Genomic DNA, 24,997 nt, shown 5'->3' with positions numbered 1-24,997 from the left:
GGTGGAGCACTTTTGTCCCCGGTGGTAATCCGCTCGGTCTAAATGTCCCAAAGGTGGTATACTGTTTCAAAACAAGGCTGGATTATCTCCACTTTTGAGAGCGAAAAAATGTTGATAATGCCCACCAGCCTGGTCTTTTGTTCCGAGTGCGGTCTTTTGTTACAAGGCCCTGTTCCCGTTGTCTGAGTTCGGAGACCCCAGCCACGCATATACAAGCATACGTGTCCGGATCCAGAATCCCCAGCAGGAAGTGGTTAAGTCAGTTACTTTCTTTACCGTTTTGTTCTTGCTGTCACTACATGGGAATTCTCTGTCTACCATTGTTTATTTCTTCTTTACTGGCCTCAGTTACCTTACCAACATTGCTCCTTTTTCTCTTTCCTCTCAGGAAGTGGCTGATTGAGGCCATTCCCTTCGTCAACCGGCCTGACATGACCCTCCTGATCAAGGAGCTCATCACCACCGAGGAAACACTGCTGACCACAGAGGAGAAGATCACCATCTTGACAAGGCTGGGCTTCATCAGACAGCCCAGCGAGACGACCGTGGAAGCAATCAAGGCATGTAGGCCATAGATAATGGCTTGGATGAAACCTTAAGTACTTTCATACTTTGCGGCTTTTGCTATGTATTATCTGTGTTATCTGTGTTATCCATCTGTTAAATCCCCCCCCCAAGAAAACACAGTATTACCTTCACCTAGCATTATGCACTTGTTCATGTTCAATTGTGATAGTACTCTGTGATCTAGGCAATCATGTCCAGGTGTGCAGAATGTTACGTAAGCTAGTGCACCTGTTAGTTTGGTTCACTTTTGAGGAGGTGCGCATGCATCTTTAGCTGCGGAGTAAATAGGGCCATGTTTGAAGTTGTGGAGTTTTTGGGGTTAACAGGACATCTGCGAGCACAGGGTCCTGCAGTGGCACCATAACACCAAGGTGAACACCACCTATGTCTACAACCTGGTCCGCATGCGCCATGCCTGCTACCGCTCACTGGGCATCCAGATCAATTCGCTCAAGAAGACAGCCAAGTTTGTCCCACCAGCACTCGTCCACTCACTCCTCCACTGCGAGAAGCATTTCGATGACAGTACCAAAGCTACCCCGTGGGACCCAACTGTCTACAAGCAGGTCAGCACACACTTGGCCAAGTGTACCTAAGTTATTTTTTAAGCACACTGTATCTGTTACATGCAGAGAAAATTTAGGCTCTACAAAAATGTTTGACTTGGTAAAAATGGACAACCAGCCAAAGGTCACCTGCATGGAAACAATTTTTTGTAAAATGTAAAGCCTTGCAAAGTAAAATTCCTTCAAACATCATAGAGGATTCCGAACAGTCAATAATTAGTGTTGATTATTTATACTGTTCTGATGGAAAAACTGTCTTGGATAGGCTGATGAATTAGGTTTGTATAGATTCTGGAGCAGAAATGTAATGGCCAGAGTAATGCATAAATTAATTGCAGCATATACATGATTTACGGGAATATACATGATTTATGCTTTATGATGGACCACTACCCGTATCGTACAGGTTCCGAGGATCCAACAAAAAGCAACTTGACTTCAATGCAGTTTGCCCTCTATTGTCTTCCTTTTTGTGTCCAGATGGGAGTGAATCAGGTCACCAGCGAGGTGGACGATAACCTGACCTTAGAAGAGGCCCAGGCCCTAGTAGACGTCACCAAGAAGACCAAGGTGCGCGAGATGTGCTTGGTGGCCATGGGCCAGGTCGGGCTGCCTGACCACATTCCCTACATCGAGCCCATCCTGCACCAGACCGTCACCAACCAGACACAGGATGTCAGAATCGCTGCTTGCTTTGCACTGAGGAAGATGAAGAATATCCCCAACAAGGTATATGTTGCCACTTCAGATGCCATGGCTCAATTGAGGTCATATTTTTAACAGGCTTTCAGAGCTATGGTTACTTCATTTGTGTGCACATTTCCCCATAGATATAAATGGCAAAGTCCTGTACCTAACCATTGATATAATTCAGATGCAACCAAGTCATTCGAATTGATGAGTACTTGGCCATCTCAAACATTGATCAAACATCAAAGACAAGTCTATTTCAAGAGCTGTGGAGATTAAGTTGAACTCAACATTTCCAACATTGCTAATGTTATAAGCATTCTCGCATTAGGTATAATGCCTGATCACAACGAATGTGTGGGTTTGTGGCTTCCACCAACCATTTTAAAAAAAAAAAAAAACGAATTTGTTTCCACCCCCTTTTTTGCCCACCAGGTTCTGTCCCTGCTCCTGCCCATCCTCCGCAACCCCTACGAGGACCCAGAGCTCCGCATGATCGCTTACCTCGTCACCACCGTGACCAACAAGCGCCCCAGCGTCTTCACCCTGATTGGCCAGGAGCTGAACAAGGAGAAGTCAAAGCAGGTCCGCAGCTTCATCTACTCCCACCTGAAGACGCTCTCTGAGAGCGTTGTGCCCTGTGAGAAGGACCTGTAAGTCTTCCCACTCCATTCACATTCAATTTGGCCAGAAATGCCTGGAAGGCTGACACACTTCCCCATTATGCACGAAACTTGTTGCACTTTTTCTATATAATAAATATTATATTAATATATAATAATGCATAGAATAACAATAATCCCCTTTTCAACTCTGCAAAACTGTCCAATTCCTTCCGGTGGACTTCTGTTGTATCCCTTCATATACTGTAAGTAATACTTCAGTGCATTTGAATGAAATACTTTTCTCTATCTTAATTAACCAGGGCCATTGCTGCTCGCTATGCCCTTGTTTTTACCAAACCCTTCAACCTTGGACCCACCTATTCCAAAGTCCGCAACGTTGGCTTCTATGACCGTAAGTAACCTGCAGGAATTTCAAATAACCGAATTTTAACTATCATGTCTCTTTTCATTTCCCGGAATAATTTGAAATCAAAGTTTGTGCAACAAAAACAAAAGAGAGATCCAACTGTATGAAAAAATTGGTTGGAATTTCTTCTGTGTCTTCAGATGAGACCAAGCTGGGTGCCAAGCTGAAGACTCGGACGATGTTCTCTGAGGGCGAGCTGACACCAAGCAGGACCAACATTGGCTTGGAAGTTGAAATGCTTGGCAAGAAGACCAACTTCCTGGAGGTAAGAACCTTTACTCCACTTTTCCATAAGCACTGTGCCAGTCTTGCTTGGTGTCCATTGAGTATAAAATGTGCAGTTCTCCCTTGCTGGTGACAAACAGTGAGGTTGATGACCAAGTCCTTGTTGATGCTGTGTGCCTGGCGTCCATAGGGGAGTACAGTGTAGCATCAGTGGTTAAGGTCTGTAACTCATGATCAGATGGTCTGGGGTTCAAATGACCTGGGGGAAGTCATTTTGCCCCTACTTGCCTCTCTCCACCGAGGATCGTATGTGGGAGAGTAAACAGTGATTTAACCACTTCATGCCGGGGCATTTTTCAATGTTGATGATGCTGGGCCCGCATGACTATCATTTTCCTGTTTTCAAAATCCTTCAAAAAATCATCATTTCATTGCACGGTCGTTTACAGCCGCACGAAGTAATCTTTAGGCACTACTCTAAGTTGACAGGTGACCTGCAGCCTTGTAAAGAGCCCAGATTGTGCTGTGTTATATCACTGTCTTTTGTTCACGAACCTGGCTCAGTGCACTGCTGACCTCTTTTCAATAGGGGCCAGATTAGCGTGCAGCGGTGCTGTGTGGCTCATCGCTGCGGTGGTGGAGCGCTTTTGTCTCCAGTGGTAATCCGCTGGCTCTCTATGCCCCAAACCCTGGTATACAGTTTCAAAACAAGGCTGGATTATCACCACTTTTGAGAGTGAAAATGTTGGTAATGCCCAGCAGCCTGGTCTTTTTTTCGGAATTCGGTCTTTTGTTACAGGGCCCTGTTTCCTTTGTCCGAGTTCGGAGACCCCAGCCACGCATATAAACCATACATTTCCGATTCTGGAGTCCCCAGCAGGAAGTGGTTAATGGCTAGTGGAGTTCTCATTGGTAAAAAGCTCACATGCTTATAACTCCAAAAATTGACACAATATGCCAATGGAGAAAAACACTAGAAAGTGTAAGTTTCCATGAGTTACAGCCGTCTTGGCATTTTATGCAATTAAGCATGGGCTGGAGTGGTTTTTCCCAAATCTTGCAAGATGTATAAGTATTCTGGACAATCAGTGAATTATGGAGTATTGCAGAAAGAAAAGAAAATATAGACAGGCCCAAGACATTTTTTCATTGTTACATGGAAATTGAGGTAGTCTGTGGAAATGCTCAATTTTGCCCAATAACAGCTTTCTGTTACTAGGTTTCTGTGAAAGTGGATCACAACACCTCATTCCTTGTTTCGTTCTCTCAGGTTGAGATGAAGACCAGTGGAATGACCAACCTCCTGGATAAGATGTTTGGTGTTGACGGCCACTTCTACAAGCGCAAGAGTATCTTTGACCTCCTGAAGGAGAGCAACAGGAAGAGGCGGTCTGTGAGCAGCAATGAGGAGGAATTGAACAAGATCAACAAGAAAGTAAGCAGCATCATGATTTCAGAGTCTTTGGCTAATGCGTTGAAGTGACTTAAAGGTTTTTGCTACTGTTAAATATTCACTGAATTTGTTCCAACACAATCTGAGTTGCTTGTTTTGCAATCTAGGCTCTGTCTAACATCTGATCCAATTTGATCTCAGATAAGTAGGATTTAATGAGCAAGGAATATTTAGAAACAAGAACATGCTGGCATTGTCCAGATTTCCTGAGTTCCTACTTTCAAATTTTCTCCAGTTGAGCCCATACGAGGTCACCCCCGAGGACCCCCGCTTCCGGCTTTACATCAGCCTGGTAGGCAACCGCATTTTGGACATGGATGTCAACAAGGAGTACCTTACCACCCTGATCAAGGAGGGCAAGTTCATGACCGACTTCACCAGCCTGGATGAAGAGCTGGCCAAGAAGCAGATGTTCAACACCACAAAGGGTATGGCAAGTGGAAGTTAGTGCACTCAGAATCAAAGACCACCACTGCAGCTGTTTCGTGTTCATATTAGCTGGGAGTACTCTCGTGTCACATTATTCCTCTTTGACTAAAAGGGTGTAATGGCTTGCTAAAGTGAACTTGAGCCTCAAGTTTGAGCATTTATGTATAAGTGTGGTGCCACAGCAGTCATGGTGTTTCCTAAGGCCTGGGTCTTGAGCCCAGAGCCCAGGCATGCCAGGAGAGTCAATTTCTCTGCATCCCCTGATGCACAATTCACCTGTCCACCACCTTCATCGAGTCTTGTCTGGAGTCGCCCCAGTATACATTTTCGAGATTTTGCCCCATGTGCTGATTTGCCCTGTTTCCCTGTCCCCAGGAATGATTCTGATGGACCACATGTTCCAGCACCCGACCATCATGGGCATGCCCCTGTCTTACAACACCACAGTGGCCAGCATCCTGAGGATCAAGGTCAATGCTACAGTCAAGGCTGACCCATCCCTCCTGTTGACCCAGAATACCCTCAAGGGATCCTTCAACATCACACCTGAGTAAGAACCCCTCTGTGTCCAACCTTTTTTCCACACAGTAATGCCAGAGCATGTGCTGGTTATTTTGAGAAGAATCCTGAGACTTAATCCAGGACCTCCATGTGCAGAATCTTCAGCCACTTTCGTCACTTCAGGCATCAACTCTACATTTGTGACGTTTCTATCCTGTATCCCTATGCAGGGTGGTTGTCAATGCTTTCTTCAAGATGGGCTGCCACATCCCCCAGATCAAGTTTGGGTCGGCAATCAACTCTACCTTCAACGTCACCCTGCCCGTGCACACCAACATCAGCATTGACTTCACCAAGAAGAAGTATGAGGTGATCTTCCCTCAGATCGAAAGGAACCTGACCTTCCTGAACTTCACGTAAGTAGCCACATAGGTGCACAAGGTTTGCTTTATTTTTTACATTCTACATGGAAAGATGTTCAAAAATCCATTCACACTCACCAGCAAAACTAAAAACTCCCATAAATCTTTGTGTGATGTTCATTTGTCCTTGTGGATTATGACTGCAATAATTAACGGCAATTGCAAGAAAGATTGGCCTCCTGTTTGAAATTCTCTCGAATCATCTTGTTGAATTTGAATCATACACTGAAAATTTTGCTTTAATTGCCTTCTAGTAGAATATTTCTCAATAGTTCAGCAATGTGGCTGTTCAAACTGAAATCGATTAGATAGGGAGAATAGGCTCACTGATTTCTCATTCAAACCTATTTTCTCCCTCAGTCACAAGATCTACACTTTCTGGCAGAAGAAGGATGAGATGGAGAACCAGACCATTGTTAACACCACCCTCACCAACAGGAAGCCCGTCAAGGTATGCAGACTGCCCTTGCTTTTTGAAATTCCTGAATTTTTCTTGTGCAATGAAAACCTAGGGGCTATATTTTGCATAAATGCACGTACTGCTCTCACAGCATTCCCTGCTTAGAGCCAGTGTGTATGTTTGATTATTGCCATTGTTTCAAAGAGGAATCAAAGCTTCACTTTCTCTCAAACAAATGAAACTCATTACTTCACCGACAAGCAGAATCTTTAGATTTTCTTATTTTCTGGAGGGATGTAATTCTTGGGCATTTCATGAGAAGGCCTTGAACTGATAGCTGCATAGTTGGTGTGGATTTTCAAAAGGCACATCAGTAGAAACCGACTGTAACCTCTCTAGATAAATTTGTGATCTTTCAAATTAACAACGGCGTTTTTTTCCCCCTCCCTACCCATACAGAAGGTCTTGTGCATCGAGCCCATCAACGACACCAAGCTGTGCCTGAATGTCACCTTTACTCCCCGCCTGGGTCATCCAAACTCGCCATACCACCCACTGACCGGCCCCAGCTACCTGTCCATCTTCCAGAACAAGACAGTGTACTCGCCCAAGATCATCAAGTTCAAGTACCAGGTCAACAACCCTGAGCTCTGGGAGACCGAGAAGGTGCTTGTCTGTCTCACCTCAGTCACCACCTGATCCAATGCCAGGCCAATTCGTGTACAAACAAACTGAGGGTCTTTACTGTATGCATTGTCTGGTTTAAGAAGCACATTTTCAGTCATTGTTTGCATCAATGTTAGGACAGTGTTTATCACTTTACTCTTGCCTGCACCTGTCAAATTTTCATCATGAATTTCTTAGTCTCCTCTTTTCAGTGCTTTCATAACCTTTTGCTTGTTATTTACCTTCAAAAGTAGAAATTTTTGACACATAAATAAGGGCCTGAAACACAATACAGTAACTGTAATGTAAAGTAACAGTGACACACCAAGTATTGCAAGCCAGCAAATGGGATTTTTATTTTCCTTAACACGCACACCCAGGCTGTTGTTGCTAGAGGTCAAAATTATTCTCTGCAAACTGTTGCCAAAGGTACCTTTGAATGCAGATGCAGACTTTGTGCAGTCGAGACAGTGTCTAAATTTGGACTTCTTTGGCTACAGCTTAATTTTTTTTTTATCGTCAGGGGCACAAGCCATAGACAGCAATGCCAATTAGGGTGCTGATTAATCAAAGGTCTTGCAATGTTAAAACTTATTGGCAGTCATCTCTAATGGTTGATTTGTCTCTGGTTTCAGAATGTTGACATCGTCATGACCACCATGGGCCTGAAGCATGACCTGATGGAGTATGAGAACATCACAACTTTCAACGTCAGAATCCACCACCCTAACAAGAGGATCGTGCTTGAAGTCACCGACAGCGCACACCCGGAATGGCGCAGCGAGATCAGGGCTGTCAACATGGATGGAGTAAGTTCCCCACTTTTTACCTGTTGGATCAAATAAGTTTGATGTAGTATTGAACTAATGTTACAGATTAACAGTGACCAAAATCATCCTCCTTCTCCTAAAAGTGCTTTTAAAAGGTTTATAACTTTAACAATTTTCATTTGGTGTTTAGATGGCACCCTGTTGATAAACCAGTAAAACATTTCTCAATGTGAAGTGTGGTATGCCTTAAAGTCAGAGGAATATTTTGTGGATTTTTAATCATGCAAATAAGTACACATGATGAAATGGTATCATTTTGCTGAAAAAATTCATACCCATCTCAGTTCAAAAAGACATTTCAGTTCTTTTCTCGTCTGGTTTCTGTACCCACTTGACTATAGTTCCTGTTTTGAACTCAAATTATTGGCAAAGTGTCAATGAGTCTCACTGTCCTCATTTCCTTTCCCTGGATTTCTAGGAGGTTGACTTGAAGGCTTACTGGGGCAACCCCCACGACCATGTTGTCAAGATCAACAACACCGACATGAGGCTGACCCGTGAGTACTTCTTGCAGATCAACAGCCAGAGCTGGACCTTTAACGACACCCGCAACATCACCATCTTCTGGGCTGAGTTGCCGCAGTGGCTGAAGAATGTAAGATTCCTTGGAAGAAAATTAAAGAAGAAAGAGGGGAAAGACGAAGTCGGTCAGAATTTTCCATTATAAAAGGAATGCATGTCAGCAAGAGTTCAAACTGAAGCTGAAATGTGTAGGCATTTTCTTCGCCTGTGAAGTCTCAGTAACACAGTATTGACGAAAGGCATCATTGCCCATCTGATTTGTCTTGGTGGTACAGTCTCTGACTTTGGTATTGTTTTCTATAATTGCAAAAATTTTAATTTGAAAAATGATCAAAAATTGATAAACTTTAACAGCAGCAGAATTTAGGAGTGTGCTACTTCAATATCCTCTTGAAACTGTATTTGTGTTCAACACATGGTCCGCCATGAGTGTAGTCTCATATCATGTTCTTTGCTCCTTCTCCATACATGTATTTCTTTGTTGACCTTACATGACCTTTCCTTCTAGGGAAACCTGGACTCTCTTCTCCAGAACTTGTAATCTGGTTTGCCTTTACAATGACTTCATTACAAGCAATTGCAATCTCTCTCTCAATTTGGCATTTTTCAATCTTCAGGTCACCTACCTGACCAAGACCTATGTTCTGCCTGTTGTCTTGGAGGCCATCAAGAAGACGACCGACACCGAATTCTTTGTTGAGCCTCTCCTGAACCCCATTGTTAACTCCACCACTGTCTCCCTCAAGGTAAGCCTGACTTGTGTATGTAACTCTAGAAGTGGATAGTCAGTCAAACTGTATATCCCACTGCATTGTCGGGCAACCATTGCGTATTAAAATAATCTGCTGAACAACCGCCAGAAAGGAAAATGCTGCCTGATTCTGATACACAGTGTGAAAAGTAGAACAACACAAGACTTCAGGCACCTTATTCCAACAAATGAGCCATTCCATGAAGAGCAAGTACAGGCACTGTTACAGGCAATAAGATGACATGACTGTAAATTCTATGCCATTGCCAGAAAAAAATTGTCATGTGCAAATTTAGTATGAAAATGTTACATGCACCATTCTGTACAAATGTTGAGTGAAGATCTGTTTTTACCGCGGGTTCTCCTAGTGAAGTTTGATATGTGTGGGCTTTTATCAGATCAAGACCAACTACACCATGGATGTTGAGATCCATCTACCCATTGAGAAGATTACAGTGGTCAATGTCACAGTTCCTGTCAACACCTCCGTGTTAAAATACAATGTTCCAGATGCTGTGGCCACCATCCAGAGGCGCCTGACTGAAAAGTTCCTGTCTGGTATGTCAATTTGTTATGACTGTCTTTACTGCACTGTCGCATCATTTTTTAGACCAACTCTCTCAGTTGGAACTTTAAAATTGCCATAAGTTGTATGGCCTGCTCAGTGAAGGACTTGCATTAGTTTGTAAATTAGGTGCAAATGGAAGGGTGTCCGTGGGATCATTTCTCACTTGTTGCGTGTGTGGAGTTGTATGTGCTTCATTTGCCATTCTCAATCCTCTCTTACACAGGCAACTGCACATACAACCACACTGGAACGTTCGTGACCTACGACCAGCTGTTCTACAAGTACAACCTAACCGGCAGCTGCCCTCACGTCTTGACCAAGGACTGCTCGCCCAAGAAGCGCTTCACCGTCCTGGTGCAGAACACTCGCCAGTCCAACCTGCTGGTCCGCACCAACCCCTTGGTCACCGTGTACATTGACAACCACAAGATTGAGCTGATCACACGTAATGATGAGGAGGTCTACATGAAGGTGAGCATGTACAACTGAGCCGATTCCCCAGCAAAAGGCTCACTTTTCTGAAGATGTTTGGATCCGTTGAATCTAACCTTGCCAGTTAATGCTTTGCTTTTTCTTTCTGAAATTCAGTACAATGGCATTGAGCACCTGACCCAGCGTGACTCAACACCAATTGAGACTGATACCTGCATCATCGAGCGCAACCACACTCACATCACTGTGAAGGCCAAAATTGGACTGACAGTTGTCTATTGCAAGCACAATGTCACAACATCCCTGTCACCGTGGTATGTCAACAAGACCTGCGGTAAGTGGCCTGAAGTCTTCCCAATCCTCAAATCGTTTCGGAATTTATCAACTTCATTCGTACATGATGAACAATATAAAAGCACTGACAATATAGGCTTTCAGAAAAGTGAAAAATATGTATATATATATCAGAATTTTAGCTGTGCCCTCAACTTGAACTAAAGGAGTAGAAAACAGTTTTATGAGGGAAGGGGTTTTAAGATCTGAGGAAGTGGTAGATCATGAAGTAGCCAAAATTATCTTGGACTAAATTTTCATCAGAGGGACACTGGATTTCTGTATGTGTACCTGTTCTAAAAGCTATAAGATAGGCTGAGCTTGTGATATTTCATTAAAGAAAGTGCTCTTTTTGGTTTGTTTTTCTCTAGGTATGTGCGGTGACTTCAACGGTGAGATCTTCCGTGAAATGAAGAACACAACAGCCGAGGAGGTGAACAACAGCACAAAGTTTGGTGCCAGTTGGCTGGTTCATGGTGATGACTGCATGGACGAAAGTAAGTACTTGGCAGCCATCTTGGTCTGGCCGGGTTCCTGACTCTATGCTGCTGCCATATTTGTCTGTCTGGTCAGAGATCTGTATGCCCAACTTCATTTTAAGCAGTTGGAAGTAAAAGAGCTTGATCTTTTGTAAATGTCAGAAGCACAAATTGGCTCATTGATACTATCTGGTCCTGATTGAAAAATGGTACCCTCAGGTCCTTATCGAAAAATATTACATTATAGTTGACACTTGGGAAGAATATTTGGTGAAATTTAAGTATATTGGCAGCAAAATCATTATTGATACAGTTCCAGTGTCAAAGTTTCAATTGATTTGAAGAGCCATAATTCCTTGAGGTGTGATGGATTCATCCCTGTCCACCTTTACCCAAAAAGTGTAGGGTCATGATCAGTTCATTTGCACTGTGGTTGTAGGGTAGTTGACCAAGTGGCTTATAGATCCGATTCGGACCAAGTCACTTTTAAGTTTGATGACACAGAGATTATGGTTTGTTTGTTTGTTTGTTTGCAGCCTGCAAGCTGACGAAGGAGGACCTGTATGCTCTGCCCGAGACGGTGTACCTGGCCAACAAGCCGGCTGTCTGCTTTAGCAAGGAGCCTGTCAAGCTCTGCCCCATTGGCTGCAACAACGAGTCTCCCGAGAACATCTTCACAAGCACCCTTGTGCCCAAGAAGCAGTTTGTTAAGGTGAGACACCTGCACACTGCTGCATTTGACTTCACCCATCCTGTACATTTTGCTGTGTGACACTAAAAAATGAAACTGAATCTTGTGGTACGAGGATAGACAAGAGCATCCCCCAGCCCCCAGGATTTGATTGGCGGATCTGACCTGGTAATGCTTTCTTATAATCTTGTACCAAGCTCACATTTGCGTTGGTGTGCCAGGCAGAATTTACATGGGTGCACTAAGGGCAGAATTTACGTGGGTGCACTAAGCTTGATCAGCCACGAGGTCATCGTGGCTTAAATGATTGGGCCGTTCTCCAACTCAATCCAAAGTTTTGGTAGTGTTGTTCACTTAATGTTGGATATCCCAATCAGTGCATTTGAACTGTACTCTTCCATGGCCTGGCTTTACACTTGAAAAATCGAAAGATGAGGAAAGAATTTTCAGCTTTAGAAGATGGAGGAAAGATTTTGAGAGATTAAAGGAAATCTGTGAACGGTGTTCAGGTCTTTGAATGAACCTCCTTCAACTTTGTTTCTAGGTGCCGTTCTTCTGCATGGCTTCTGAGAACCTGGAGGAGACCAAGACACTGATGAAGACCCGCACTGACCTTATCCGGTCCCAGCCAGTTGACCTCTACAGGGACATCGAGCTGCCGCACGACTGCATTTGCACCAGCAACTGCAACATCAAGGTGTGAATGGTTAACAGCGATAGCCCACGGAACTGATGTACTGGACACATTGTTTTTTTAAAAGACTCTGACTTAAGATTTTCCAGGCTGTGTATCTGAAAATTATGTGAATTGCGTTGATAACTGCTTTTTTGTGTGAACAACTGGTATAAATTAAAAAGAATGATTTATTTTGGAGGGGTTTTTATCTGAAGGTTACATAAGGCCAATAATTTTTATAAGAAGGTAATTTGTGCTTCGTAACCACAGTATTATGCGGAAATAGTTAAAAAAATGTTTCTTCAATTTACTATCCCCTGACTTTTGTCTTATCTTTATCTTTGAAATGTATATCTCTCCTTAGTAAGATGGTCAAAACTGTTTTATTACCCCCTTACTTTAAGTCTTTTCTATTTGTTTCCTTCCCTGTACCTAGTTTTCTTTTCTTAGTTTTTCTGTAGAATTCAGTTTTTCATGCCATCTGCTTTCTCTCTGTATCCCTGAGAAAATTCTCATGTAGTTCTGTGAAGATAATCAAATATCCTTCTTTTTTGCTTTAAAATACATTAACAGTGATGTAGTTTGATATTACAACCATTGTAAATGCACTCTGTATATTGGCCATTTGTAAGGTTTAGGCAGTTCAGCTGTGTGTCAAAATGATAGAGAGGGAATATTTAATAAGAGGAAAAAATGTTAGAAATAAAGGCAACAAAATGTAATACATTAGCCAAGACTTGCTATTTTGTGAAAAAACTTTTCTGAAATACTTTTTTCATTGTTTTCTGTCCTTTTATCGAGTCTGTTCCAGAATTTGGAATATGCAAAAATTTAATATGTTGGAAAGGGCATGAGAAATTGATATCTAAAATATAAAGGTAATACGCAGCTGAGAGCCCTGGAAGTTGCGTTTTGACTGGAAAAAGCAGCGGCGAATCTAGTTGGGTTGGGGTTTACCCCTACCCACAGGGCATTTTGGAGGAAGCATCGACACTTTTGAAATAGTACTAGCACCATAGGGGAAGGAGGGGGTGAGGATTCGTTTACAGATTGAAAAGGGACTTCATATAATACCGAGGTGATCCATTGAGAATTCTGTTCTCCCAAGGCGACTGCTCCATCAATCCCCCAAGGTTTGAACATCACTACAAAGTTGAAGAGAGTTCATTTTTGGTAGTCTCCAACAATATTGCAATCTCATTGTGCGTTACAGTTTGCACATTGAATCGTGTGACCTTGTTAGAAGATGCCAGACAAGCTTACAATCTAAGCAAGCAAGATGATGTGATCGCGTGCTGTCGCTTGTCGCTAGACGCTTTGCAGCCTGTATTAAACCGTCTGAACTTACTTCACTACACGACCAAAACTGTTCCAGAGTCTCAAATAATTACATGTATTCACATTCATTTTGCTCAAGCATGCTTTTATTAACACAAAACCAATTACAAATCATCTAAAACGATCTATCGCTTACAAGTACGGCTCTTCAAACGCACTTTTGCTTTCATACATTAAAACAATTTCATAGACTTCATGTAACAGTTGAAAACCCCGTTTGTTGATTTGTCTTCGGCCTTGTTTGTTTCGTTCTATTTTCACATTTTTTTCTTCCACAATGAAATTGTCAGTGTCCGTGTCAATATGTCAATATCACTTTACATACACCCCGGGGGTAGGGTTAATGTAACGTAATAATATGAAATAACCTTATTGAATTATATCAAAGACACTATACGTGATTGAAAAATACAACAGTTTTTTCCTGAAATTAATAGTCTTGAATCATTGCTTTCTTTCACGATATTTTTCTTATTTATCTCGTTGGATCAGTCCGTCAAATTTAACCACAGGTGTTAAGCGATTAATAAAAACAAAACTTGTCTGGGCCGTACAGAATGTGTAGGCTTTAGCTGCAGATTCTTTTTTTCAAACAAAGAGGTCCCTTGAAACAAAACTGATGCTGCTGGGTACAAGGGATTCTATCAAGCCACAATTTTGTTTATACTAAATTTGTCATTAACTTGATCTTACCTAAAGAGTAGTCCAAAAGGTATTAACATTTATACCACACAAAAGAGAAAACGGGAGGCGCATCAACCGGAACTGTACTTCAGCCAGTTATGTACAAATTCTTTTTTGTGTTGGAAAGCCAAGTTTGCGAACTTATTAATGGCATGCGTTTTACATTGCAGAAGCACTGTAATATAAATGAGTCATAGGAGGTTTATGTTGGTGGGCTCCAAATACAACTCCTTGCCCAAATTGTGGAAAGGGGTAAAAAAAAGTTGATCTTAAATTATCACTATAAAACTGACTAGCATACTTAATCCTAATCCTTAATCTAACTAGTATTTTCTCTTGTTTAATAGAGAAATAGTAAAACTGCCCATAGCATCGTTTTACCATGCTGTCATTTGATCAACATTTTATTTTTAACCTGTACTTATTACTTCTTTAAAACGCCCTGACACCATTACATTCATACTGTCACAAACCAATGAACTAACAAACCCTACCCTGAACCTAACGCTGGTTTATCAACAATGTTGAAATTCCTGTGTACCTTCACTCATTTACAATTTAGCATTAAACCTAAAATCCCCCAAAAATCAGAATTTATGCAAAAAAACCCAAAAACAAAACCTCCACCTTTATTCAGCGATTCGCCACTTTCTACGGCCTAAAATGTCTTCGTTTTCATCTTATTTTTGGTTTGACTTAGCGGCCGTAGGCCTAACCAATTTTTGACCAAATGCATGAGTTTCCTTGATGATGCTGTAATCAGTGGAATGTACCGAAAAGACTTTTGACGATACCTCCAAATTGTCACAATTTCGCCGAAAGTTTTGCCGCAGTTAAAAAAGAAACATTAAATGACAGTATTCAGGGTAAAATTCTGAAAATCAGAATAAGTTCCTTTGTGTAAGTCCTAGAGTGTGTCAATGGTGCATTCGTCTTCACCAAATTTGAAGACGTTGATGAACCCACATCTTGCGAAGTGGTTAATGCTGGTAAAAGGTTTGTTGCCTCCGGCTGACCCGTTACAAGATTCACTCTGAGAAATGTCACTTTCCCAACCTTCTCCATTCAACACAAATGCTTTCAATTCAAACCATCCGTCCTCCGTTTTTGCACAGTCCACCTTGAGCTCGACCATCCAGTAGTGGTCTCCCCACTGGTTGAGAGACGTGTAACCGTATCCGTTCGTGGCCAGGGTGGCTGTGTCACTAGGATTGTTCGTCGTCCAGACGAGAGGGGTACCTTGAGATGCCGTCCCCTGATAAGAATTCTGGCTTTTCTCAGCACCATACCAGTCTAGATAGTTGTCTCCTGTCTTCCAGGCGTCGTATCGAAAATTTTCACCCGGTGTTATGTGTTTAATTGGGATAGCACAGGCACTGGTGCTCACATTAGTGGTGCATCCGGATCGATGGTCGTGATCGATGCCACCGCGAATGAAAACGTGCTGACCAGTATATGTAACCTTCTTGAGAAAAATGATAGTGCGCTTCTGTGTTGACTCAGTATTTGGAGCCTTCGGGACATCGGTGAAAAATTTAGTTTTGCCCGAAACTCGTGGCTCTGCGGTGGACCCTGCCTCATTTTCTGATTTTGAATCTTTGCTCTTATCAGATGACGGACTTTGAGTAGGAGAAGTAGTACTAAGAGGTTGACTCGGACTTGGAGTGATGGTTTCTAATGCAGGCGGGGCCTTACTAGGCCCTTGACTATAGCCTTTAATGGTGCACTCGTTCCTACCAAACTTAAATACGTTGATGTAGCCACATCTTGCAAAATGATTAATGCTGTTTGATGGTTTGTTTCCACCAGGAGAACCCTGGCATGCCTCGTTCTGTGAAACATCACTTTCCCACTCCACTCCGTTCATGACAAAGGCTTTCAACTCAAACCAACCACCATTTGTCTTGGAGCAGTCCATTTCAAGATCGACCATCCAGTAGTTGGCTCCCCACTGGTTGAGGGGTGTGTAGCCATATCCATCCGTGGCAACATTGGCAGTGTTGCTAGAATTGTTGGTTGTCCAGATGAGAGGCGTTCCTTCAGCGGAAACATTGTTGTAGGTGTTCTGGCCGTCTTCTACGCCATACCAATCAAGGAAGTTGTCTCCTGTCTTCCAAGCGTTGTACTGTGCATTGTTACCGGTTGTGATATGTGTGATTGGAATAGCACAAGCACCCGTACATCCCTCGCCAAGACCACCGCGAATAAACAAGTTCTGGCCGAAATCTGTTTGCTTTTGAATGAATATAGTAGTACGCTTAAATGTGGGTTGAGGGGTGCTAGCCGTAGGGGCACTTGTTGCTTCAGTCGCAGAATTTTCGGGACTCTGGCTTAAACTGGGCTCTTCAGGGATGGTCTGTGTAGGCTGTAATCCGTATTCGTCAATAGTACATTTGTTCTCACCAAACTTGAAGACATTTATAAAGCCACATCTGGCGAAATGATTAATGCTGTTTGATGGTTTGTTTCCACCAGGAGAACCCTGGCATGCCTCGTTCTGTGAAACATCACTTTCCCATTCCACTCCGTTCATGACAAAGGCTTTCAACTCAAACCAACCACCATTTGTCTTGGAGCAGTCCATTTCAAGATCGACCATCCAGTAGTTGGCTCCCCACTGGTTGAGGGGTGTGTAGCCATATCCATCCGTGGCAACATTGGCAGTGTTGCTAGAATTGTTGGTTGTCCAGATGAGAGGCGTTCCTTCAGCGGAAACATTGTTGTAGGTGTTCTGGCCGTCTTCTACGCCATACCAATCAAGGAAGTTGTCTCCTGTCTTCCAAGCGTTGTACTGTGCATTGTTACCGGTTGTGATATGTGTGATTGGAATAGCACAAGCACCCGTACATCCCTCGCCAAGACCACCGCGAATAAACAAATTCTGGCCGAAATCTGTTTGCTTTTGAATGAATATAGTAGTACGCTTAAATGTGGGTTGAGGGGTGCTAGCCGTAGGGACACTTGTTGCTTCAGTCGCAGAATTTTCGGGACTCTGGCTTAAACTGGGCTCTTCAGGGATGGTCTGTGTAGGCTGTAATCCGTATTCGTCAATAGTACATTTGTTCTCACCAAACTTGAAGACATTTATATAGCCACATCTGGCGAAATGGTTAATGCTGTTTGATGGTTTGTTTCCACCAGGAGAACCCTGGCATGCCTCGTTCTGTGAAACATCACTTTCCCATTCCACTCCGTTCATGACAAAGGCTTTCAACTCAAACCAACCACCATTTGTCTTGGAGCAGTCCATTTCAAGATCGACCATCCAGTAGTTGGCTCCCCACTGGTTGAGGGGTGTGTAGCCATATCCATCCGTGGCAACATTGGCAGTGTTGCTAGAATTGTTGGTTGTCCAGATGAGAGGCGTTCCTTCAGCGGAAACATTGTTGTAGGTGTTCTGGCCGTCTTCTACGCCATACCAATCAAGGAAGTTGTCTCCTGTCTTCCAAGCGTTGTACTGTGCATTGTTACCGGTTGTGATATGTGTGATTGGAATAGCACAAGCACCCGTACATCCCTCGCCAAGACCACCGCGAATAAACAAATTCTGGCCGAAATCTGTTTGCTTTTGAATGAATACAGTAGTACGCTTAAATGTGGGTTGAGGAGTGCTAGCTGTCGCAGAATTTTGAGATTCTGGGCTTGCACTGTCGAGGGTATGATTTTGGCTCGGTGGGAACGATGGTGGAATGGGTGGTGCAATGATTAGTCCTTCAGTTTTTGCCGATGGTGTTTTACTTGGTTCATTTACAGTGCCCTCATCACTGACCTTGGCGTTAATATGGATGGCTGCAACAGGAGGTCCATCATTATTTTGAGTGAAAGAAGCAAAACCTAGCTCGTCGACCGTTATGACTCGCCCGGTGCACACGCGGGAAGCCAGATCAAAGTCCCCGTCGATAATATCACAGTACTCACCAACGGGCAGGCCTGTGTACAAAAACTCGGAGAATGACTTGTCTTCGTTATTTAGAACGATGAATGCCTTATCGCCACGACCAAAAGCCACTTGCTGTTTGTTGTTGCTCCACCAGTTTACGAGCGGTTCTCCGTTAGATGTGTTCCTGAAGCCAATCATGTTTTTCACTGCAGTCCAACGATGCTCACACACCCACCCGTTTCCACAGGAACCGTCTTCATTGATAATGGGAGACAAGATAGCACCATGGAGGTCTGACGGGGGACCTTCATCAAACGAAGTGAAATCGTAGCTGCTCATTACTCTAGCAAGACCGTAAGGATATGCTAACATAAATGCGTTCGCCAGCAAGTACAGACGCGGTTCCTTGTAGGTGATGATACTGGGGATCGAGCGTTGGGTGTCGGCATTATCCACGAATGCGACTGCGCCGGAGCTGGATACCAGTGAGAACTTATCTTCTATGCTACCTAAGGAAGCCAGATTATTCTCAGTGCCTCTTAAAGCTAGCGAAACAATCTTTCCATATTCAAATTCAGTGACACTGCCCATCTCTAGGTACTCTATCGGCTTGATTATGTTGGCATTTGCGGCTTTTGTGTCGACCTCTTGAAACAGGAACGGCCTGCTGCCGGCTTCAAAGAAGATTTCATTCAAATCACGCAGTTTCTTATAGATAGCAGCGAGATCGTTAGGCCAAATGTTTTCTGCATTGCTTACATGAAACCCAGCAATTCCTATGTCGATCAACTTGTTCATGTACTCAGCGATAGTATACCTTACATGATAGATAGACGTATCAAGATCAGGAAGACCAGCGAGGTTGCAGTTGCGGATCTCCTCTTCATTCTTGTAGTCGTCAATGTTCCCACTCTTTCTTGGACATTTTTGGTTGTAAACACTGAAGTCCTGGGCAGTATAGGGTGCTTTGGGAAAGCTAAGTGTTTCTGGGTCGTATGGATTACCAGCTGAACCCTCTGCCATTTCTGGGGGAAAAGTAGAATAAAAAGTATGCCTGTAAAGCACTGTTGTTGTTGTTTTTGTTTTTTTTAATGAGGGCATTTTTCTCCATGTTTGTCACTACCTCTGGATGACTCACCCCCGTTGGCCATGTGATTGATGACAGCATTGGCGTAGATTCTGACGCCAGCCTCATTGCATCGTTTTACCATGTCCCTCAGCTCTTCCTCCGTGCCAGAGCGACTTTGCAGCTCGTAGCTCACTGGCAGGTAGCGTTGCCACCATGGCTGGTTCGGCAGTACGGCGTGCTCGTTGGGAGGAGAGACCTGAACACCACCGAAGCCGTTTGGACCAAGATACCTGCATGACATAAGTTAAAGTATGCACTGTCATATGAAGAACTGATTAGATACTATTATCTGCTTATAAATTTGCTACAAGAAAACTTTATTTTTTATTTTGCTATCTGAGATTATTACAGATAGGTTCATAATGTCCACATAGAAATAACCTCTTTTGTCTGTCGCTTGAAATTGTCTGAAAAGTGGAAGTTGCCTTTCAGTACAATTTGAATTTATCATACATTATTCTTCCGACAAACGGAGCTTTTTTCGAAGAGCTCACTTTACAGGGTCTATTTCAACCTGGAACAAGAACAAACTATCCAGAAGTATGTTCAGCGTATGTTCTCCCCCCCCCCAAAAAAAAACGCCTACAGGGACTTTGTGACTAATCTGTTTAAGAAAATGGTAATCGTATTCTTTCTGGTCTTTTATAAAATCCAAACTAATCAATTCCACGCAATTGGCGTCCGGTATCTGGCACCTGCCATTCCAACACCTGTCTTGCTGATCACAGACTACTGTTCGCCCGTGTGGTGGATTCTGTCCGGCACAGGGCAAGTCGAATGATACCACGACAGAACTGCCATTATGAAATAAAGCAACCATGAAAGACCGATGAACATGGGCATATAATTACTCTTTCAACAGAAGATTGCTTTTAAACACCACTTCTATCACCAAACCTTTAGGAGAACAAACGTTTTATGCTGGATTTTCTTAATTTGTTTCATGTTAATTTCAGGCCAACCTTTAACCTGGCTTTCCATCATTTAAACCGGTGGAGTGCAAGTACCCCGACTCAACAAACATATCCGTTTACTGTGTAGTGGGCGCAATTTTCAAAGGGTATTTCGCTCGTCACCTATCACCTATCACCATGGAGCTATCAAACACAAGGAGTCAGTACATACAAAGATCAAAACGATCAATGGTAGCCACCGCCAACACTGCGCGTGCAACAAGGACAAAACAAATTCCGCACCGCTTGCAGGCTACAAGGAATGCTCGGAGTTGCACTTGCAAAGGATCGTGGGTACCGCGCATGCGTGTCCGTAACACTTCCACGTGTTCGATGGCCGCCTTGAGACGGAAACCACCGTCATCGGAGACTTAAATTTCGATAATTTTAGTGATTGTTGCGATATTCCATTGACAACGAAAGTCTGGTTACGTCTTTACATCCCCAAAACGTCTCTTTTAACAATAAACAGAATTACTAACTAATACAAATTCTCCAATAAATACGCACAAGAAAACTTAGCGAATGTAGCTGGTTCAGAGTAAAATAAAACACACAAGCAAACATGGGAAGACTCGTTGCCCTTTCTCTCATTGTCCACAACTGTCTCGGCATGAAACCTCACCACGTTGCACCACAAATGCATTCCTGCGGCATGTTTCCACATTCTTTTAACCCTAGGAATCACTAGGATTGCGACTTATGATGTAAATATCGCAGTTCATATTTTGGGTATTTGTTCTCAACCACCGGAAACGTAAAGTTAACTGACCTGCAAAACGTCCGACTTTTGCCATATAATCACCGCTGATTTGGAATTTTCAAGCGCAGGCTGCGGAGATCACTCGCTGACTCCTGAGGACTACTGAAGAGAACTGCGCTTCTTCTTCGTGCATCTTTTCCACCGTGACCATTTATTTACTCCAGTATGACGCAGCGAAACACGACGAGTCTGTGGGTTACCAGCCAGCTGGCGGTGGCGATCACTGTATACAAAGACTGTCTAGGGTCTTCAACACGGGGACTGGTAACTGTGCTTTGTCTATGGAGCGGACTGGAGCAGTTAATCGGAGTACGGTCTGTAGGGACTTCGTTCTAACTCCTTGTGTTTGATAGCTCCATGCTGTCACCTACCTCTCTTGCAGGCGCTGGGACGGTAAATGCAATATGCATCATGTAGAAGGACGTAATTTTTGTAGAGTACAGTCATCAAATAGAATTCATTTGAAAAATAACATTGGTCAACATTTCCACGTGCGTATGAATGTACAAAGCAAGCAAACCCTAAGTACTTTGCGGTCTTGTGAAGTGCGTTTGCTGTTCCCAGGGTGAGCAAAGGTGACTCCTTTTGGACTGCACTTCCCTGGCTAATAAACGTACATGAACTTCCTCGTTTATTCAATGCACGTTCACAGGATGGGAATAGGCTGTTCCCGCGCGATTCCTTCTCACAAAAACCGTTTGCCTCTGAGTTTGCGGCAGAAACCAGGGATACTACCTAGGCTGTGTCCAAAACAGACTTTAGGAGCCACGGCTATACGTCAGCGTTTGTGTGTATTTATGGCGCGAAGAACAGCAATCCTGGACAAAATTGCTGGGATATGTGCCAAAAGCCACACCCTTTCCAGGTCCCCCACTGTCCTGGTCAATGATGTCATCTCGAGCTGGACAGAAGACCGCACACTGAGACCCAACATTGAGAGGGGCCCAGGGGGTAGAGCCCAACGAAATCTGGCCAGGATTTATGGACAACAGATGTATCCATTGAACATTCTTCTGTAGAATGTGCTTTCCCCCAGCTGATGAGGGGATGCTTCTCCTCGAGGTGGATACCGCTGTCTGTAATCTCAATCCTTGGCCGATCGATTTTTTTAACTTGTCTGTCTACTGGTGCTATTACATTCACACGTACAGACCCATGGCTGCCTTAATAGATACCTCCCATCCAATGTTACCATCATAGTTTTTAAATGAAGGGAATTATTCCCGCTTGCAGGCCGAACAATCGTTTATCGTCTTCGTCAGCTTAGTGCCTATACAACCAAATAATAATGAGCAAAACCAAACCTGAAATCCACAGTTTGAAATGGTTGTTCTTAAGTAAATACTTTTGCACTGGAATATCAAGGAAACCACGTTTAATGCATCTTCCTCTCCTCGTTTGCTAAATATTTTTATGATGTGTAATAGGTGATATCTTTTTTGCCCGGGGGTGGAGGACACTACGTGCCTCAAGCGTCAGGCGATGCGTATGTCCTTGGTGAAATTGGGAATGCCCTCGGTTATTGAGTTCATAACAAAAAGTCTTTCTCCTCGGCCAAGGTAATGGTGTTTGTAATACAAATCTGAAACTGAGAATGGAGCGTGCGTGACACCGTGCCCTTTCCGGGCTGAGTTCAGACGATAGGCCCACACCAGACTAAAGCGAGTGTTTAGCGACAAAGACCGCATCTATCATGATCATAGTACGTGATCCCTCAGCAGGATGAAAACAGTCAAAAAAATCTCTCACAATGATGTAAAACTATGATCACAACAGGCCTACCATTACTGGCAAGATAAGAATATTGTTAATATTGCTGTTTTTAGTCCACATAAAGGCACCCTGGTTTTACATTTACATTATCTTATTGCAGATATAATTTGTTTGCAGACTAACTTGGGGTGATTTAATTCATGTGATATGTTGATACAGCAATCCTTCCTTGCGAGAATAGCATGGGAAAAATTCATGTTAACATTTCAGAGAAGACCCCACGGATTAAAATAAGTCCGTTGATTGGAGAGGCTGATGTGTCCATTAGTTTTACAATCATGCAGGGCTAAGATGAAATACCGGTAGCCCTTTTTGTCTGTGGAAGTGAGGGGAACTGTGGGATTGGGGGCTATACCCATCCCCTGGCATATACCCGTCTGTGGCTTTATGTCTTAATACTGCCGTGTTTACTGAACTGAAAATGGTTGCATAGACTCTTACACAAATGTTAATTCGAATACATCAGAAATAAAAGGGGTTAGATTACCAATACCCAATAGTTTCTACTGCGATGGGTCATTTTGAAACATCTGCATAGTATATACTGTGTTTCCATCTACACAGGCATTAGATGTCTAGGCATAATGTATTTAGTTTCTGACGAGTTCGCATGTCCGTCTTGTTAGCATACAGGGTTACGTATCAAGGACCCTGACGTTTAATTAAAACTGGCAGTTTAGGGGGGGGCGACTCCAGGCAGAGAGCGGTATAGTGACACTGCATTTTTTAAAAGAACTACAGATGTCAAAGGTTTTAAATAACTACAGACGAGACGATGGATGCATTCTGTTACACGGTCGCATATTATGGCTTATATAAAATCATAAGTAAAAAAAAACATGGTGTAAATAGGCTAACAATACATTGTGATTACCCATTTTGTATTCTGCTTTGTGATGGTGGACGTTGCTAACTCAGAAAGTAGTTAAACCCTAAAAGAGCTGTTTTTCGGACTATTTCACAGCCGGGGGAGGGGCTCTAGTCCGACTCGAGTCACAATTTTTGGCGACTCGACTAGACTCGAGCCCCGTCTAGCCTTTCGTCAAGGCCTTCGCGGCGAGGCTGTGTTTATGTGTAACTACAAAGCGGCTGGACCGCCACTCGCCTGGTCTCCTGTCCAGTTGCTTTGCAGTTGCACACACACAAAGGCCTTGACGAAAGGCTAAGTCGACTCGACAGGTAAACGACTCGACTTTGCTGGAGTCACTGGAAACCTGACTCTTCAGTCCCTCATTAAGAGACCCAAGTCGAGTGAAGGTAAATAAGACTCGACCCCCCCCCCATAAAAGCGACCTTCTTTGCAAAAAGATAATTTGCAGTGACTTACAGTGCCGGTTTATAATGTTTATGTCACGTGTTATCAAGAGTAAGATGTGGTGTGACCACATGTAGTAACCCAGAGATAAACTTCAAATGCCAAAATATCTTGTTTCTATTATTAGTGCTCAAATATTAGTGACTCAAATTGATTCGAGCAAAATACTAAACTCTAATCGACTCGACTTTTGCCTAATGACTCGACTTGAGTCAGTATGTTACGTTGACTCGACTAGTGATATGACTCGATTCGACTCGAGTCACAAAAATGATTGACTTGTTACAACTCTACACTCCGTACATTACTACCCATGTCAAATGCAGCTGTCATTTGGTTTGTTCAAATTGAGCACGCTTCGTAGATTTCCCAGCCTCGGTTGTCTGTTTTTTACTTGCCAAATTCCAGACCGCAGGAATTTTCACTTTATGTTTGCATGTCTGTGTATGCCAGAAATGTTAAGAGCGCCTAATGCGTGGCGTGTGTCTAGAATGGCTTTTTAAGTAGAACTAGCCAATCGGCTGGAGCCTTTTGTGCCCTTGCAACCAAGTGTTAAGATAACTTGAAGTTTTTCCTCTCATTCCACCCACCTCTCGCACTCCTCTGCAACGTCTTTCCATTTCCAGGACATCAAGTTGACCATTACGTGTCGGCCCTTTTCCATATGAGGATTCCAGTACTGCGCCCAAGTTGTGGTACACAGGGCGGCCAAAAGCAGGAAGAGGCGCGCCATTTTGAAACTAGTAGGTCACAGTCCAACCAACAAGTACAGGCGCCAAGTATCAGACTAATGGCCTGCATGCACTAAGTTTCCTTTCTGGCAGCATTGCCAACCAAGCGTGGCAGACAGAGCAGCAACTACATGCCCCTCAATCCCACCTACTCAGTTTAATACGACGTAATTGTTACTGTTAGGCCTACACGATCTG

General features: G+C 43.3%; 2 protein-coding genes across 2 annotated transcripts in view; one reads left to right on the top strand and one right to left on the bottom strand.

Annotated features, from left to right (window-relative positions):
* The window catches only part of LOC110987205 (vitellogenin-like), a 19,576-nt gene extending 6,621 nt beyond the window's left edge, over positions 1-12,955 (top strand). The window contains exons 11-31 of the mRNA XM_022249730.2: positions 389-560; positions 894-1,133; positions 1,614-1,862; positions 2,259-2,476; positions 2,749-2,840; positions 2,996-3,120; positions 4,351-4,515; positions 4,769-4,961; positions 5,338-5,512; positions 5,694-5,879; positions 6,246-6,336; positions 6,745-6,951; positions 7,587-7,760; positions 8,200-8,376; positions 8,921-9,049; positions 9,453-9,612; positions 9,846-10,093; positions 10,211-10,388; positions 10,759-10,884; positions 11,403-11,578; positions 12,102-12,955. Of these exons, the coding sequence (XP_022105422.2) occupies positions 389-560; positions 894-1,133; positions 1,614-1,862; positions 2,259-2,476; positions 2,749-2,840; positions 2,996-3,120; positions 4,351-4,515; positions 4,769-4,961; positions 5,338-5,512; positions 5,694-5,879; positions 6,246-6,336; positions 6,745-6,951; positions 7,587-7,760; positions 8,200-8,376; positions 8,921-9,049; positions 9,453-9,612; positions 9,846-10,093; positions 10,211-10,388; positions 10,759-10,884; positions 11,403-11,578; positions 12,102-12,260 (3,640 nt within the window). The 3' untranslated portion in view covers positions 12,261-12,955. The remainder of the gene's footprint in view (positions 1-388; positions 561-893; positions 1,134-1,613; positions 1,863-2,258; positions 2,477-2,748; positions 2,841-2,995; positions 3,121-4,350; positions 4,516-4,768; positions 4,962-5,337; positions 5,513-5,693; positions 5,880-6,245; positions 6,337-6,744; positions 6,952-7,586; positions 7,761-8,199; positions 8,377-8,920; positions 9,050-9,452; positions 9,613-9,845; positions 10,094-10,210; positions 10,389-10,758; positions 10,885-11,402; positions 11,579-12,101) is intronic.
* LOC110987206 (uncharacterized) lies at positions 12,647-24,997 on the bottom strand. The gene is made up of 3 exons (XM_022249732.2): positions 24,659-24,997; positions 19,274-19,494; positions 12,647-19,160 (listed from the first exon to the last, which is right to left on the bottom strand). The coding sequence occupies exons 1-3, from the start codon at positions 24,799-24,801 to the stop codon at positions 15,163-15,165; spliced, it is 4,362 nt and encodes a 1,453-aa protein (XP_022105424.2). The 5' UTR covers positions 24,802-24,997; the 3' UTR covers positions 12,647-15,162.

Source organism: Acanthaster planci, linkage group LG12 (genome assembly GCF_054643075.1).
Source record: "Acanthaster planci isolate LZ-2023a linkage group LG12, COTS_SCS, whole genome shotgun sequence".
NCBI classification, from domain to species: Eukaryota; Metazoa; Echinodermata; class Asteroidea; order Valvatida; family Acanthasteridae; genus Acanthaster; species Acanthaster planci.
Note: the sequence above shows the minus strand (reverse complement) of the source record. Positions and strands in the feature narration are given on the sequence as shown.